The sequence below is a fragment of the Oryx dammah genome, unplaced genomic scaffold (assembly GCF_014754425.2).
Source record: "Oryx dammah isolate SB20612 unplaced genomic scaffold, SCBI_Odam_1.1 HiC_scaffold_28, whole genome shotgun sequence".
Lineage (NCBI taxonomy): Eukaryota > Metazoa > Chordata > Mammalia > Artiodactyla > Bovidae > Oryx > Oryx dammah.
This window is the reverse complement of record NW_024070212.1, coordinates 3,117,204-3,133,010: the sequence shown is the minus strand read 5'-3', so window position 1 is coordinate 3,133,010 and position 15,807 is coordinate 3,117,204. Positions and strand designations below refer to the sequence as shown.

The 15,807-nt window shown below is 42.4% G+C and overlaps 1 protein-coding gene across 1 annotated transcript in view; it reads right to left on the bottom strand.

The window, feature by feature from the left end:
• Nucleotides 1–965: 965 nt before the first annotated feature.
• Nucleotides 966–15,807, bottom strand: part of ALDH9A1 (aldehyde dehydrogenase 9 family member A1) — a 29,945-nt gene continuing 15,103 nt past the window's right edge. Inside the window, exons 6-11 of the mRNA XM_040229969.1 lie at nucleotides 15,400–15,540; nucleotides 10,661–10,849; nucleotides 10,351–10,438; nucleotides 6,702–6,843; nucleotides 3,427–3,539; nucleotides 966–1,692 (exon numbers count right to left, since the gene is read on the bottom strand). Coding sequence (XP_040085903.1) covers nucleotides 1,598–1,692; nucleotides 3,427–3,539; nucleotides 6,702–6,843; nucleotides 10,351–10,438; nucleotides 10,661–10,849; nucleotides 15,400–15,540 — 768 coding nt within the window. The 3' untranslated portion in view covers nucleotides 966–1,597. The remainder of the gene's footprint in view (nucleotides 1,693–3,426; nucleotides 3,540–6,701; nucleotides 6,844–10,350; nucleotides 10,439–10,660; nucleotides 10,850–15,399; nucleotides 15,541–15,807) is intronic.

The window sequence follows — 15,807 nt, the reverse complement described above, 5'->3', positions numbered from 1 at the left end:
AGAGAGAGGACCCTGCGTGCAAGTATCCACCGAGAGAGGACCCTGCGTGCAAGTATCCACCAAGCAAGGACCCTGTGTGCAAGTATCCACTGAGGGAGGACCCTCTGTGCAGTTATCTATCAAGAAAGGCTGATTTAACTGTTCTCATCCTCTAATTACAGGGTTTTCCCACGACAGTACAAAAACAGATGCAGGCCCAGTAACAAGAATCATCCCTCATCTCTTAGCTACTGTGATGATTAATTTTATGTGTCGGTCAGACTGGGCTATATGATGCCCCAATGTGTCTATGAGGGCGTTTCCAGAAGAGATCGGCGTTTGAACTGGTGAACTAATAAGCAAAGCAGATGGCCTTCCCCACTGTGGGTGGGCCTCATCCAATCCATTCAATGCCCCAACCAGAACCCAAAGCCAGAAGGGCGGCAGATCCACCCTCTGCTGGAGCTGAGTGTCCGTCTTCTGCCCTTAGACGCCAGCAGCACTCCTGGTTCTCAGGCCTCAGGACATGGACTGAGTTACACCACTATCTTTCCTGGGTTCCAGCTTGCAGCCAGAAGACTATGGGCCTTCTCTCTCAGCTGCCATAATAATCTCATGAGCCAACTCCTGTAAGAAATCTTTGCTTACACTCACCTGTTCTACTCTTGGTTCTGTTGCTCTGGAGAACCCTAATACTATTAAACCTAAATTACTCCCCTGAAGGATGGTAAGGCAGCAAGGTAGTGATTGCTGCAACAGTCTGAGAAGTCACTGTGAACTGACAGCCCTTCTAAGACAGGCCCTGTTCTTAACACGGAGCCCAGAAGCCTGCGTGGGCCACTGAGAGTTCGTTACAGCAACAGAAGCCTGCCTGTGTGTACTCACTGCAAAGAATGTCAAATCCTCTGTCTTAAACATTTAACTTGGCCTATCCTGTGTCCCCCTATAGCCCTAAGATGTGTTTAGCTTCAAAACACGACACTGAGAGGACTCTCGGTGTGATTTATTTAGTTTCAGTATACTGCAGTGGCATCCAAAGGATCTGTACATTTAAAAGGAAACCTTTCCATCATAAGAGCGCAAGCTGTAACTCAAGGACTGGAGCTGATTCAACCATCACCACCACACGCTGGCTCTGGCCAATCAGCGTCCACGCCCCACTGACCCGCCTGTTAGCCAGGCCCGCTCTCCCGACTATCAGCCTTCTCTGTGGAATGACAAGGGACCATGGACTTAAAAACGCCAAGGAGCAGAAATCTCTTCTGATATGCCCAGGAACCTCTAAAGGCAAGTATTCTTTAAAGCATGCTAAAATGAACCCATAAGTGGGTGGGCTCCATGGAAGCCTGGAGAGCTCCTGGTCCTCCCCCTGTTCTCTGGAAAGTTGTTAGTGATTCTCAAAGATTATTTACAGAAATCTGCCTTGAGGAAAATCAAGCTTTCTTGATTAGCATATAAAAGACACTGAGGCACATTTTCACTTAGGAAACTGACTGAGCCATGCACTGAACCATTTTCTTTTCCTGAATGACCGATATTCTGGGTCTGAACCAGCAGGCGGCTGCACTGCCAGTCTTGACAGCTGGCTCTCGTTATTCACTGGGGTCACTGCGTGTGTTCAAAAAGCAGACTCCACGTCACCCATCTCCACACACACAGTCTTCAGCTGCGAATAGTACTCAACTGTCACCCGGCCGTTCTCTCTGCCGAATCCTGAAAGAGAGAGACAGGGTGAGGATGCATCACGGGCCCGGCAGCCTGCAGAGACGCGCAGGGCCGGCTCCCGGGCTGGGGGAGAGCGCAGCGGCACAGGATCTGGGAGCCAGTCCTCCCCGCAGGCTGTGGCTGTGGAGCCAGACGTGCGGAAAGGGACCCACTGGCCTTCAAGGACAGGGGTGGGGAAACACTTAGGCTTCATTTCTTACCAGGATGAACTTAACTTCTAGTATCTACTCTTCTGGGCTAAGGTCTAAAGTGTTCAGACTTCCTCATCAAACATTAGAGCATTCTCTACAATTATCAACCTGATGCCTTGAAAAGTCAGTGCTAACTTAAAACCTAACTCTACACAGTACACTTAGTAACCTCCTCTTATACTGAATCTTTAGGAGCACCGATTAGACTCTGCCCACTCATGTGGGGAGTGGACGCTATAGGCCCTCAGGCTACTCAAAGCCAAGACACCACCCAATCACTAGTGGATGAGGTTACGTGCTACAAGGACAGCCTTCCTTGTGCTCCTGCCCCAGGCTGAGGCAGGCTCTGCATCCAAAGGCCTAGGCCCAGTCTCCACAACTGCATGTCTCCAGGGAGCACCATCCCAAAGATGACATACTCAAAGGCCGGGTAGGGCCTTCTCTGGCCTTTGTTCCTTTTCAGATCCTGTCTGCATGGAGCTCACTGGGCATGTTAGGCCAGCTTTCTGTCCTCTCATTTCATGTAGAACTATCCATGGGGACTGATGCAAAGATGCAGATTACGGAAGGGAGAGCTGGGTGCAGAGGCCCTACTGAGGCCAAAGCTGCAGATTCCAAGCAAACTGAGGGTTAGGAATGCACAAAACAGAGTCCTGATTCCTACCCTGCATTTGAGTCTGTGTGACGGCTTCTCTGGGTAACCCCACAGGGACAAGAATCTAGAGATGTATGAGTAGAGAACGCCAGGGTGATACCAAACATAATAGCAAATGAAACTGTCAGATTAACACCCACCATCTCACCATCATCTGTCAGTATTTATGTGTTTGCCAACACTGTGACGGCTATAAATACCTGCTGAGAGACTAGGGGTCAGCCTCTTAGAAAGAAAGGTACATCTACAAAGTCCAAACCGATTTTCATATAGTCAAAGTGTTTAGTCGCTCAGTCATGGCTGACTCTTAGCTTCCTCATGGACTGTTGCCCACGAAGTCCCTCTGTCCGTGGAATTCTCCAGGCAAGAATACTGGAGTGGTAGCCATTCCCTTCTCCAGGGGATCCTCCTGACCTAGGGATTAAACCCAGATCTCCTGCACTGCAGGCAGATTCTTTACCATTTAAGCCACCAGGGAAGCCCAATTCACAAAACTGGTGAAATCAGCAACAAGTGCCAAAGAAAAGAACCTCAAAGTAATGGCTATGTTCCTGATGCCTCAAATCTCCCAACAGACTCTTATAAACTTGCTATGGTTAGGACATCTCGAAGTGGTTTTATGCTTACAGCAATTATAGACTGTGAGGGAAAAAGTAATGCTACTGCTCACAAGCCAACTTATACATCAGAACCTTTGGAGAACTTCTGGGAAAAATAAAGATGCTTGGCTTTCCTTCTCATGGATAGTGGGCCTGGGGAGGACGAGGAATTTACATACATTTTGGTAACTCTGATACACATATAAGTTTAGGAACCTGGTCTATTATGACCAGTGTCTCCAGAGACAAGAATTTCCCACAATTCCCAACTCCTCACCTGACTTCTTATATCCACCAAAGGGCAACTCCACTGGACTGACATTATAGTTGTTAATGAAGCACATTCCAGCCTGGAGCTCCGCCACCACTCTGTGGGCACGCTGGATGTCCCTATGAAGAAATAAACTGCATTGGTTAGTCATAGTTTCTTTTGCTGCAACTTTAACAGGAAAAGTGAGACTATCACTTCTAAGAGTTTCAAAACATTGCCAAATTCTTATTTCTTCACAATGTGTCTTAAAATCTTATACCATCCAAGCAAAATAGGTAAGAATTTGAATTTTGTAGTTTCATCCAAAAGCATCTCTAAAATACGTAGCAGCAACAAGGGTGCTAAAACAATTCAATGGGGGAAAATAGTCTTTTCAGCAAACAGTGCTGGAACAACCAGAGGTCCACATGCAAAGGAATGAAGGAAGAGCCAGCCCTTTCTTACACAGTGTACAAAAATTAACTCCAATGGATCACTTAACTAAAATATCAGTCTGAAAACCATAAAACTCTTCGAAGAAAACAGGAATAAATCTCCATGACCTTCCGTTAGACACAACCTTCTCAGACAAGACACCAAAAGTAACAGATTTTAAAAAATAGAATAATTTTGATCTATAAAAATTTTAAAATTTTGTATTGCAAGTGAGATTATCAGAAAAGTAACAAGACAACTCATGGAAATGCAAATCAAAACTACAAAACACTGTTGCATATCCACTAGGATGGCTAAAATCAAAAGAACAGATAATAGCAATTGCTAGTGACGACGTGGAGAAGCTGGAATCCTTAAACACCGCTGATGGCAATCTAAAGCACTGCTGCCACTCTGCAAAACAGTTTGGCATCTCCTCAAAAAGTTAAACAGAGAGTTTCCATATGACCCAGCAATGCTACTCCTGGGTTTATACCAAGCAAAAATGAAACATACACACAAAGAAATTTTCACACAAAGACTCATATATGAATGCTCACTGGAACATTATTCATAATAGCCAAAAAGTAGAAATAGCCCAAATGTCTATCAATATGTGAGTGAATAAACAAAATGTGATCTATCCATACAACAGTATATTACTCAGTATAGAAAAGGGCTTCCCTGGTGACTCAGATGGTAAAGAATCCACCTGCAATGTGGGAGACCTGGGATCCCTGGGTTGGGAAGATCCCCTGGAGAAGGGCATGGCAACCCACTCCAGTATTTTTGCCTGGAGAATCCCATGGAGAGAGAAGCTTGGTGGGCTACAGTCCATTGGGTTGCAAAGAGTCAAACGTAACTGAGAGACTTTCACACACACACAGTAGCAGAAAGGAATAAAGTAGGGATGCAGACTACAACATGAATGAACTCTGAAAAGAAGCTAGTGAATGAACTCAGTGAAAGAAGCCAGTCATGAAAGGTCACATCCTGTATGATTTCATTTATGCAGAATTTTCAAAATATGCAAATTTATAAAGACAGAAAGTAGATTAGTGGTGGCCAGGAGTGGGGGGAGGGGAGAATGCAGAGTAGCTGTTAATGTTCTTGAGATGACAAAAATGTTCTAAAGTTAGATTATAATGATGGTTGTACAATCTATAAATATACTAAAAACTACTGAATTGTACACTTTAAATGAGTGAATTATTTGGTAGGTGAATTATCCTAACAAAGGTGTTTTTTTTAAAAAAAAAAAAAAAGGAGTTACCGTCCTCTATAACCAGCCTTTGTATTTTGGTGGTGCAAAGGAGCAGGAGAGACATAATCCACGCTCTCCTCACATAAACAGAAGCAGCTCCTCAGAGAGGGCTTTTAGGACAGTGAGACTGCCTTATTTGACACGACAGCACTGGGTCCGTGTTATGCATGTGTCCAAACGCACAGAACACACGCCAAGAGTGACCCTCACGTGAACCATGGTCTTTGGGTGATCATGACGTGTTCACGGAGGCTCATCAGTTCTAACAACGGTACCACTCTGGTGGGCGATGCTGATCATAGGGAGGCTGTGTACACGCTGGGCCAGAGAGCCTGGGAAATCTCTGTACTTTCCACTCAATTTTGCGTTGCACCTAAAACTGCTCTAAAAACACAAAGTCGGTTAGAAACAACAACAAAGGAGCGCCTCGTTCTTTCCTTCACAACTCAACTCATCAGGTCCTCAAGGGAGACTTGGGTCTTCCTCTCCAAGTGCCTCATCATGTTAGGACCAAAAGGAAGCCAGGACAGACTCAGGGGGAGGCTAGGCCGGAGAAAAGCTGAGGCTCTGGGAACTCCCGCAGGCAGTGTAGCTCGACCAATCAGAAAAATCCCCATAGCCCCCGCCTGCGCCAGACCCGAGCCAATCCAGATAGGGATGCGAGGTTTAAAAGTCCCGCACGTGCGTATGGTTTAACCAATCAGCTATGCTGTTACAGAAACAAAGAACCGTCTGTATAAAAGTATATGTGATTCAGAGCTCAGGGCCTTTGTCAGATTCCACTGTGCTGGATGAAACCTAGGCCCTGGCTCGAGCTGGTAATAAACCCCTTTATGCTTTTGCATTGCTGTGGACGTCTTATTCCCTCAGTTTTGGGGACTCGGACTCTGGGCATAACAACCACAAAACTACAAAAAAGAAAAACAAACAAACAAAAAAACCCCAAAACTGTGTATCACTAAAGAAACAGCATATTCCCAATTGTAAAGCAATATTAGAAAACAGTCTACTATTGCCAAAAGATGAATCAGAGTTTGTATATAATCAAACAATCTGCAATCATTTTCCAAGAAATTTTAGTCCCAAATCACTGTTTGCTTTTCAGCGGTTTATGTACCAAGACAGTAATCACATTACTTACAATAGTTAAAATTGGAAACAGCACCCTAAATACACAATAGAAGGCCCACATGTGTTACAATGCATCCCAATTTAGGGACTACTAAAAAGCTATTAAAAATCATGTCTTTGCAAACTACTACCAGTATTTATATGCTTACAGGTTTCTAAATTCCTTGACGTGTATTTTTTAATAGGGACCTAACACAATGCTTTACATAGATCAGAAACTTAAATATTTATTCACTGAATGAATGAAGAAAGAACAGGATGTATCAATAAAGCTAACAGCTTAATTTAAACTCAGCAGCAGGGTTCTGGCTGTGCTGCTACGTTGGCATCTTCTGACTCTACCTGAAGCAGATAGAACATGCTGATACAAATGCAATGAGGGCAGACTCCAGGGGAGGGAGAAGATGAATATCTAAGAAGACACAGCAGCCCCATTTCTTCAAAGCTACGTGGAGTGTCCTTCCCCACCTACCTGGTGAAGACACCGGCAGCTAGTCCAAAAGTGGTGTCATTGGCTCTTTCCAGAACCTCAGCTTCAGTGTCAAATGATAAAATGGACATAACTGGTCCAAAGATTTCTTCTTTCACACAGGTCATGTCATCTCGGCAATTAGCTGCAAACATTATTTTGAAAACCAAACATCAGTGAAGGAATTATCTGAATTCCTTGTAACATTCTGGCATGTTAAAATTCCTTGCTCATAGTAAACAGTGAAATACACAGCTTTAGAGAAACGTCAATGCAACATTTCCAGTGTGATTATAAATCAGAGTATCCTTCCTGCATGATAATTAACACCACCTATTAAGGAGTCATGGCCTTTGTGCTCATCCTAAATCTACTTTTTTTTATATTCATCGTAAGGACATAGTTAGGGCTTCCCTGGTGGCTCAGATGGTAAAGAATCTGTCTGCAATACAGGAGCCCCGAGTTCAACCCCTGGGTCGGGATGGTCCCCTGGAGAAGGGAATGGCTCCCCACTCCAGGACTCTTGCCTGGAAAATTCCACGGACAGAGGAGCCTGGTGGGCTACAAGTTCATGGTGTCTCAAAGAGTTGGACACAACTGAGCAACTTTCACTTTTCAAGGACATAGATAATGAGGTGGACAAGGATATATGTACAAGGATTTCCATCACAACACTCCTGTGACAATGAAAACGAGAAGCAACAAATAAGGCATCCAAATAGATGGGATAGTCATGTGAACAAAACACACCCCAGTGATAAACTTCTATGAAACCTCAGAAAGCAATGTTTTTGAAGAAAATTTAATAAGCAAATGCTTATGATGAAAAGTCACTGAAAAAAATACAAACTGTACATATCATCCCAATTTCTGTTAAAATGTCATACAAGATTAACATTTTTTACACTTTTTCACATTTTCTTAAAAACTGTGATGGTAGAAGGAGAAACAGTATTTTTAAAAAGAAAATACAATGTAAAAACATAAACAGAAATAACTGAATGGCTGTTCAGTTAATATGAAAATGTGCTTGTGATTAATTCCCTAAAATGATTACATTCACACTTGACTTTTTAAAACACACATGTATACCTAAAGAAGCTCATATATTTAGGTGTGTAATAGTGAACCCCAGTGACCTTCAAGAGAATGGTGCTTTTATCTCACTGTGGCTGAAAGACAGCTCATCTCAGTGCTGCCAAGGAGTGAGGTACGCGTCCGTTAGGCTGTGTGATATATGTAAATGCTGAGGCAGAAAAACAGCCTTAGAGCCCTACTATAAATACCAGTTGTACACCAGCCAAAGCTAAAAACCAACTACTCACGTATCTACAAAGACGAGGACTCTAAAATCTCCTCAGAGACAGATCAGAGCTTGTCTATACAAAGTAAAAACAGCTCTCTGTTCCTCTGCATGTTACAGTATACTCTGGGGACACTGAAACTATCTACAAAGGTATATTCAATAATTTTAGGTGGTGACTAAGGATAGTTTATTATGATCTAAATCTTTGCAAACTGATAATCCATGCACCATTTTTAGGGAAACTTAGTCAGAATAGCAAATGATTCAAGACAGTTCATTACCCAGCTGTCCCAGAATAGAGTTCGTCTCACGCAGGTTGCTAACAGAGTGTGGTGCTGTGTGCAGTATGCTCTATACCAGAGTCAAGAGATGAGGGGATAAAGCAGCAGCTCATATGTGAGAAAAGGAGAGGTCCCTGCACTGTACTTTAGCCCCAAATCTAGTAAATGAGTTGAAAGATTGAGCCTGTGGAGTCAGTCTCAAACTTAAGTGTGCATAAAAACAAACTGGGAACTTTCTTTCCCTTTTGAACTTTTTATTTTGTATTGGACTATAGCTGATTAACGATGCTGTGCAGTTCCAGGCGGAGCGTGAAAGGACTCAGCCATACATGTACATGTATCCATTCTCCCAAAACGCAGGTCTTGAGGTTCTAGCCCCTCACAGCTACATTTGGGGTCTAGGGCAGAGACCAGAAATCTGCCTCTACTAGTTTTCCAAGTGATACTGACAACTGTGGACCACAAATCAGGCTTTCAGAATCACTAGGATGAAGTGAAGGTAGTTAGCTCCCTGTTCTTTGCATACGTTCACAGCTTAAAAAAAACTTTTTTTCCCTAATTGCAAAATACACATTCTCAATTTGAGTCTGTTGTAGTGAGAAGGATCAACCTGGAAGCTGTTACACAGCGTGAAGTAAGTCAGAAAGAGAAAAACAAGTATCATATATTAATGCATATTTATGGAATCTAGAAAAGGTACTGAGGAGCCTACTTGCAGGGCAGGAACAGAGGCAGTCATCTTTATGATACAGACTTGCGGACACCGTGCGAGGGTCGGCAGGAAGCAGAGGGTGGGACGAGTTGGGAGACTAGCGCTGACACGCCACGTGTGAACAGACAGCAAGAGGAGAGCTGCTGTGCGACACAGTGGCGTGAGCTCGGTGCTCTGTGATGGCCGAGATGGGTGGGGTGGGGGCGGGTGGGAAGGAGGCTCAAGAAGGAAGGGATGTGTCTATACTTATAGCTGATTCACATTGCACAGCAGAAACCAACACAACATTGTAAGGCAACTATCCTCCAACTGAAAATAAGCAAACAAACCTAATCTACAGAATATCTGTAGTGTTCAGCAATGCATGAAGTTTAACAAAAATCATCTTTAATCCAAGCATCTAGAGAAATAAATCCACTGTCAACATTAGGATGCACGTTCTCTGCTCCTTCTTTGTCCCATGCACATATGTGGTTTTTCAGATTTGGGATAATACCACATACACTATTGTTTAACCTATATTTGCTATTTAGAAACATAATGTAAGTTTTCCCTCTTCTTTAACAGTTACAAGCTAATTCATGGTATGGATGCTAAATTCAGTCTTTGAGCCTCAGCAGTTGCTTTTCTAGCAAGGGCTAAAGGTTAAACTGAAACAAATCAAATACCAAGTGTTGAAAAGTGGCATCTCTATCAACCTCAGGGACAAAAATCAGCTGAATCTTTCTTCAAGATAAGGTGTAAGGAATCATACAGCATTATTCCATCTATACATAGTTTTTTAAAGCCAAGAAAACTGGCAGTATTTTTATAGTAGACAGTGACAACACCAACGTCTAAAACCGTCACCCGCAGGCGGGAGGGAAGGAGATGGATGAGAACAGCAGGACGACCATATGCTTGATTGTCCAAACCAGGAGACTGCTCAGACTGAAAGGAAATGCTAAAAAGTATTAAATCAGTTAAGTTTTAATATTAGTATGCTGTCTGACAAATTGGTTTTATTATATTGATGATCTAAAAGTTCAAAGTAAAACACAGTCTTTACCACGTTTCTTGAGAAAAGAAATTCATTACTTAAGTTTTAACCAAACATGAATTTTCATTTTTGGGGGTGCCTTGCTTCTACAATAACAGGTGTGTACCTAAAAGTCCCAGGTAATTGATAACATCATCCAAGAAGAGGAGGGGCAAACAGGAGGCTTCCAAGGCAACAGAGAACTTCTTACATCTGAGTAGAGGGGAACGCACAGTTCCGACCCTTACCTTACACCATATGTACAGTTTATAAATACTTTTTTCTATCTAACATTTAACTCAAACTGTTTAAAAGCAAACAAGAAGAGGACATACTTAACACACAAGGTCTCATGTAATACCCATCCTTTAATTTGGGGTCTTCAGGTACAAAGATGTCTCCACCACATAACACTTTAGCACCCTGCCAAAAAAGAAAAGAAGAATGCATACTTTATGTTGAACATACACCCTCAATGTGCACTCTGGAAATGCTACCCGTGTCCTGAACAAATGGACACTTAGTCACTCTACTGCAAGTACAATGCAGAATACGGCTCCCAGACGGACATGACCACAGCAAAGGGCGCAGAGCAAGTAAACCCAGGAGGAATTACCCTTCCCCTCATCTCTACTTGTTTCTTACCTGCTCCTTTGCCACTTTAACAAACCCAAGGACTCGCTCCAGATGTGGTCGGTTGATGAGGGGACCCATCCTTGTATCTTCCAGAAGGGGATCTCCAATTTTTATCCTTTGGGTCTGTTTCACCACTTCCTCCGTAAATTGATCAAGAATTTCCTTTTGCACAAATACCCTTGTACCGTTACAACAAACCTAAAAACCAGACACAAATTATATGTAAGTAAGGGGTAAAAGGCTTTCCCAGTGGCTCAGCAGTAAAGAATCTGTACGCAATAGGAGACCCAGGAGACATGGATTCAATCCCTGGGTCAGGTCGATCCCCTAGAGAAGGAAATGGCAACTCATTCCAATATTCTTGCCTGGGAAATCCCACGGGCAAAAGAGCCTGGTGGGCTACAGTCCATGCGTCACAAAGAGTCAGACATGACTGAGCATAGCACAAAGGGGGAATAAAGGAAAAGGGAAAAAAATCCAGCAGCTTTAAATTGAAAAGAAACAGGGGACTTCCTGGTGGTCCAGTGGTTAAGGCTCTGTGCTCCCAATTCAGGGACACAAGTTCCATCCCTGGTTGGGGAACTAGATCCCACATGGAGCAGCTAAGACCTGTGCAGCCAAAAAAAAAAAAAAAAAAAAAAATTAAAATTACAGGAACAGTATACTGTCTTTAAAAGTTAGTTCCATTTCTAAAACATTATCACCATACTGAACAGGATCACACATGTAACTGAAGGCATGCTACCCTACACACAAGCTCTCTGCCCCTTGAAATAAAAGTTAAGCCTTCGTTTTTGTTTAAATTTCTTTAAGGCAATTAATAGATCTACATGACTCATAAGACTTCTCCTCTGTTTTCTCACCTCAGGTGCTCAATTTGGTTGTATATTTTAGAACAGGAGGTTAAGAGTAGAAGGAATTGAAGAGTAGAAACAGATCAAGAACTGAGATCCTGAGTCTAATAAAAATCTAGAGCATTTCATAGTCAATGTTTGTCTTTAAAATCACAAATAATGAAGAATTCCTTGGTGGTCCAGTGGTTAGGACCCCATGCTTTCACTGCTGGGTTCCAGGTTCAATCTCTGGTCAGGAAACTAAGTAAGATCCTACATCCTGGGCGGTGCAGCCAAAAAAATAAAATTATAAATTTTAAAATAAGATCTCAATTTAAAATAAAGTGAATATCATAACCATATTGAAGGGGGTGGTGAAAGAAGAACTGACCCATTAATTTCTGAACACAGATTTTAACTATATACCCTTAGGCTAAAACCAAGAAGAACTATAGAAAGAAGGTTGCAAGCTAGTTAGAAGGTTTATTTTTCACAGTAATGCAAGTACAAATCTGAAACTATTATAAACATATTCTAGGACTGAGCAATTACATGTATTGTGAGTAATGGATGCTAAATGTTTCACTATCAGAGAAGGAAATTATGACCATGGAAGGAGGAGGCTAAAATAAACCTTGTAACACTGGAATGACTGGAAATATCTGTATAAACTTATAGCTATTAATATAAACAGATATACACAGATATGTGTGTGCATACATACACATATGCCAAATATCAATATGTATTCCCTGGCTCTGGACTCTGAGAAGACACAGAAGCGATAATACTCCAGCAGAAACAAGTACATCTGGCACCCAGATCTTCGTTTCTAAAAACCGTTTGCCTTCTTAGAGAAATAGCTCATTCCAGAGTTCGACCACAAAATGCACAGATGTGTTTAGAACACCTTGCTATGCCAGGAAGTAAAACAGTGCTCAAAGAACAATGGGGACATATCAAAAAGTCACAGAAAGAGGCTCCCGCCAGCAGAATCTTCAATTATTTGAGCATCAAAATAAATAATAATAGTAATAGTAACTCACAGAATGAGGTAAGAATCCATGGGTTCATGCTGATAAAAGTAAATGAATGGAAAACAAACTAGGAAGGTGGGGGAAAAGTTCTTTCTTACAACAGGCAGTAGACTAAATAAAGTAGAAGGAATAACAGAACTGGAAAATCACCACTTGGTGACCACCAGGAAAAAACGTTCTAGGGGACATCAAAGGGTGCTACAACTAGTAGATCCAAGTTTGACATGGAACAAGGCAGTCTCACTTGATCTCCCACAAGACATTTATTAACCTCAAAGGAGAAAACAGCAACTTCACTAATAAAGACCCAACTGAAGTGGGTGATCAAAGTCAACGACACCACTGTAAAATACCATTTTTTGTGGTGTTTTGCCAAAAATCCATACAACTAAATCCAATTAAAAAAAAAAAAAAACTAAACAGACCCAAAATGAGGAACATTTTACAAAATAAATGGGTTGATTCTTCTAAAATGTCAAGGTACTGAAAGATCAGAATGACTTTAGAACTATTCCAGACTAAATGAAGTTAAAGAGACACCACAAGTAAATGTAACACATCTTCCTGGATTAAATCTTGAACCAGCAAAAAAGAAGCTATTTCTAAAAGGACATTAGTCAAACAAATGCAGAAATCTGAATAAGGGTTATGATTGAATAACAGTACTACATTAACACCAAGTTACAGATTCTACTAACCATATTGTGCTCATTTAAGAGAAGGCAGTAGGCTTCCCTGGTGGCTCAGATGGTAAAGCACCTGTCTGCAATGCAGGAGACCCAGGTTCGATCCCTGCGTTGGGAAGATGCCGGGAGCCAGCGTGAGGAATCCCACCCGTGACAAGGTCATGTGGCAGAGATCTGATAGGCAAGGCGAATCAGATCTCGGGGTGTCCCCCTGGCATTTCCTGAGCATGTACCCCCAAAACCAAAAAACTACCGGCCTTTGTGCTCTGCTTTTCCACTCTTCTGACACACTCTGGAAAAAGTCAACTCAGGGCTTTAGTCTTCTGCATTTGAAAGGGATGTTTCAGTTAAACCCCCTCTGATAACTCTCTAGCTTGCCTAACAGGTTCCCCCAGACCTCTTACAGCTTGTGAATTGCTTACAGCCCCCCAACTAGAGAGGCACAAAGCTTAAAACCATCTTAAAGATACAGAGCCTTTTCTAAAGAGCTAAAAATCATATTGGTGACGGGTTTCCACTGTTGACTCAATGATTGCCGCCAGGCCTCCATATTCTTTATCTTTTAGGCACCTGGGAGGATGTTAATCAATGTAATCGGGATATGGAAAAAGATATATAGTAGTTTTGATGTTAGCAACACTAGACTTTTGAGTTAATTACTTTTCTCTTTGTTATATATCACTGTACTCCTCTTGTGTCCTTGCTATGTAAGAATATAACTTTATTGTTTTCTGAGAGTGGCACCAGACTTTGGGAAGAACAACACAAATAAGTCTTCTGGTTGACAAACCCTTATCAGAAAAAAGGCTGTAAAATGTTAATTGGCCCTTTTGGCCAGAAGATGATGTAAATCACCTAAGACTTGTGTATACAATTAGGTATGCAGAGAGAAAAGCCTGGTTTTGATAAGAGTCTGGGCTGCTAACGCTGCATAACTTTGTATTACCCATTGATCTCTATGTACAATCAAAAAGGTATAAAAGGCCTTTCTAGGCAATAGAGGCCAGGCCAGTCATTGGAAGGACTGGTTTCCCCTGTGTCTCCTCTTTGCTCTAATTTCAGGCTGAATTCCCATCTGGGGCGTGGAGGCTCACCATGTCTACTTACTTGTCCCGGCTTCTAAGATCTGTAAGAGAGAGAGCCCAAGGCGGGGCACTCTCTGATATTCAAGAGGATGCCGGTGGCCTAACGTAGATGGTGCAAGCTTCTTGTCTGGAACTTTATTGGCTTTTCACGTAAACCAAGTTATTCAGCCTCTTTTCTCCACTTAATTTTCCTACTACACTATTTCTTCCTAATCTAATCTTATATTTATAAATAAATAAGTTTATTCCTCGCCAACGCCTTCCCCACTTCAAATTCCCTGGATCCACCGGGACTGGAACCCGGCAGGAAGATCCCCTGGAAAAGGAAACGGCAGCCCACTCCAGTACTCTTGCCTGGAAAATCCCATGGACAGAGGAGCCTGGTAGGCTACAGTGCATGGGGTCACAAAGAGTCAGACACAACTGAGCGACTTCACTTTCACTTTTTCTGAGAAATACACATATGAATGGAGAGGTTACAGATCTTTTGTCTGCAGCTTTCAAACAGTTCAGAAAAATATAGTAACATACATATGCATGCGCAGACAGCAAGTGAAAAGTGAAAGTGTTAGCTACTCAGTCGTGTCCAACTCTTTGCAACCCCAGGGACTGTAGCCCACAGGGATCCTCTGCCATGGCATTCTCCGGGCAAGAACACTGGAGTGGGTTGCCATTCCCTTGTCCAGGGGGTCTTCCCGACCTAGGGATTGAACTCAGGTCTCCTGTATTGCAGGCAGATTCTTGACTGTCTGAGCCATCAGGGAAACCCATGAAAAGACAGACAGAATGGTAAATGTGACAAAATGTTAACACTGAAGAACCTGGTTCAAAGGTATATGGGACTTCTTCGTATTATCCGTGCAACTTTTCTGTAAGTCTGCAATTCTTTCAAAATAACAAGCTTTAAAACAGGCTGTGGGAGGGTCAAAAGGGAGGGGATATATGTATACCTATGGCTGATGCATGTTGAGGTTTGACAGAGAACAACAAAATTCTGTAAAGCAACTATCCTTCAAATTAAAAATAAATAAATAAATAAATAAACAACATGCTGTGACAGGGAAGGTGAAGACTCCCTCTAAACCTCTTTCAGGGTCAGGTACAAACCTCGCCTTGAGTAAGGAAGTTGGCCATCAGTGCCCCCTTTACAGCATTCTTCATGTCACAATCTGAGAAGATGATAAGTGGAGACTTGCCTCCAAGTTCCAGGGTAACAGGCTTGATTCCTTTAGCAGACGTCTCCATGATCTTACAGAAGAACAAAAGCATCGAGAAGTTTAACACCAATGAGATTACAGGCTAGGTTAACTAGACTGGGACCCTGAAAAGTCATGCTGAACTACGTGTGACCTGCAGCCTTGCTCTCCATATACTCTGTCCTTAGTCTGCTTGAAGTAGTCTTTTCCAGAACACTGAAGAGAATCTACAGAACTGCATATTCTTAAGAGGGAGTTCATTTAAGACAACCTGTCAATTCATCTGTCATGGGCGGAAATTCTTTTGAACTGCTGTAAC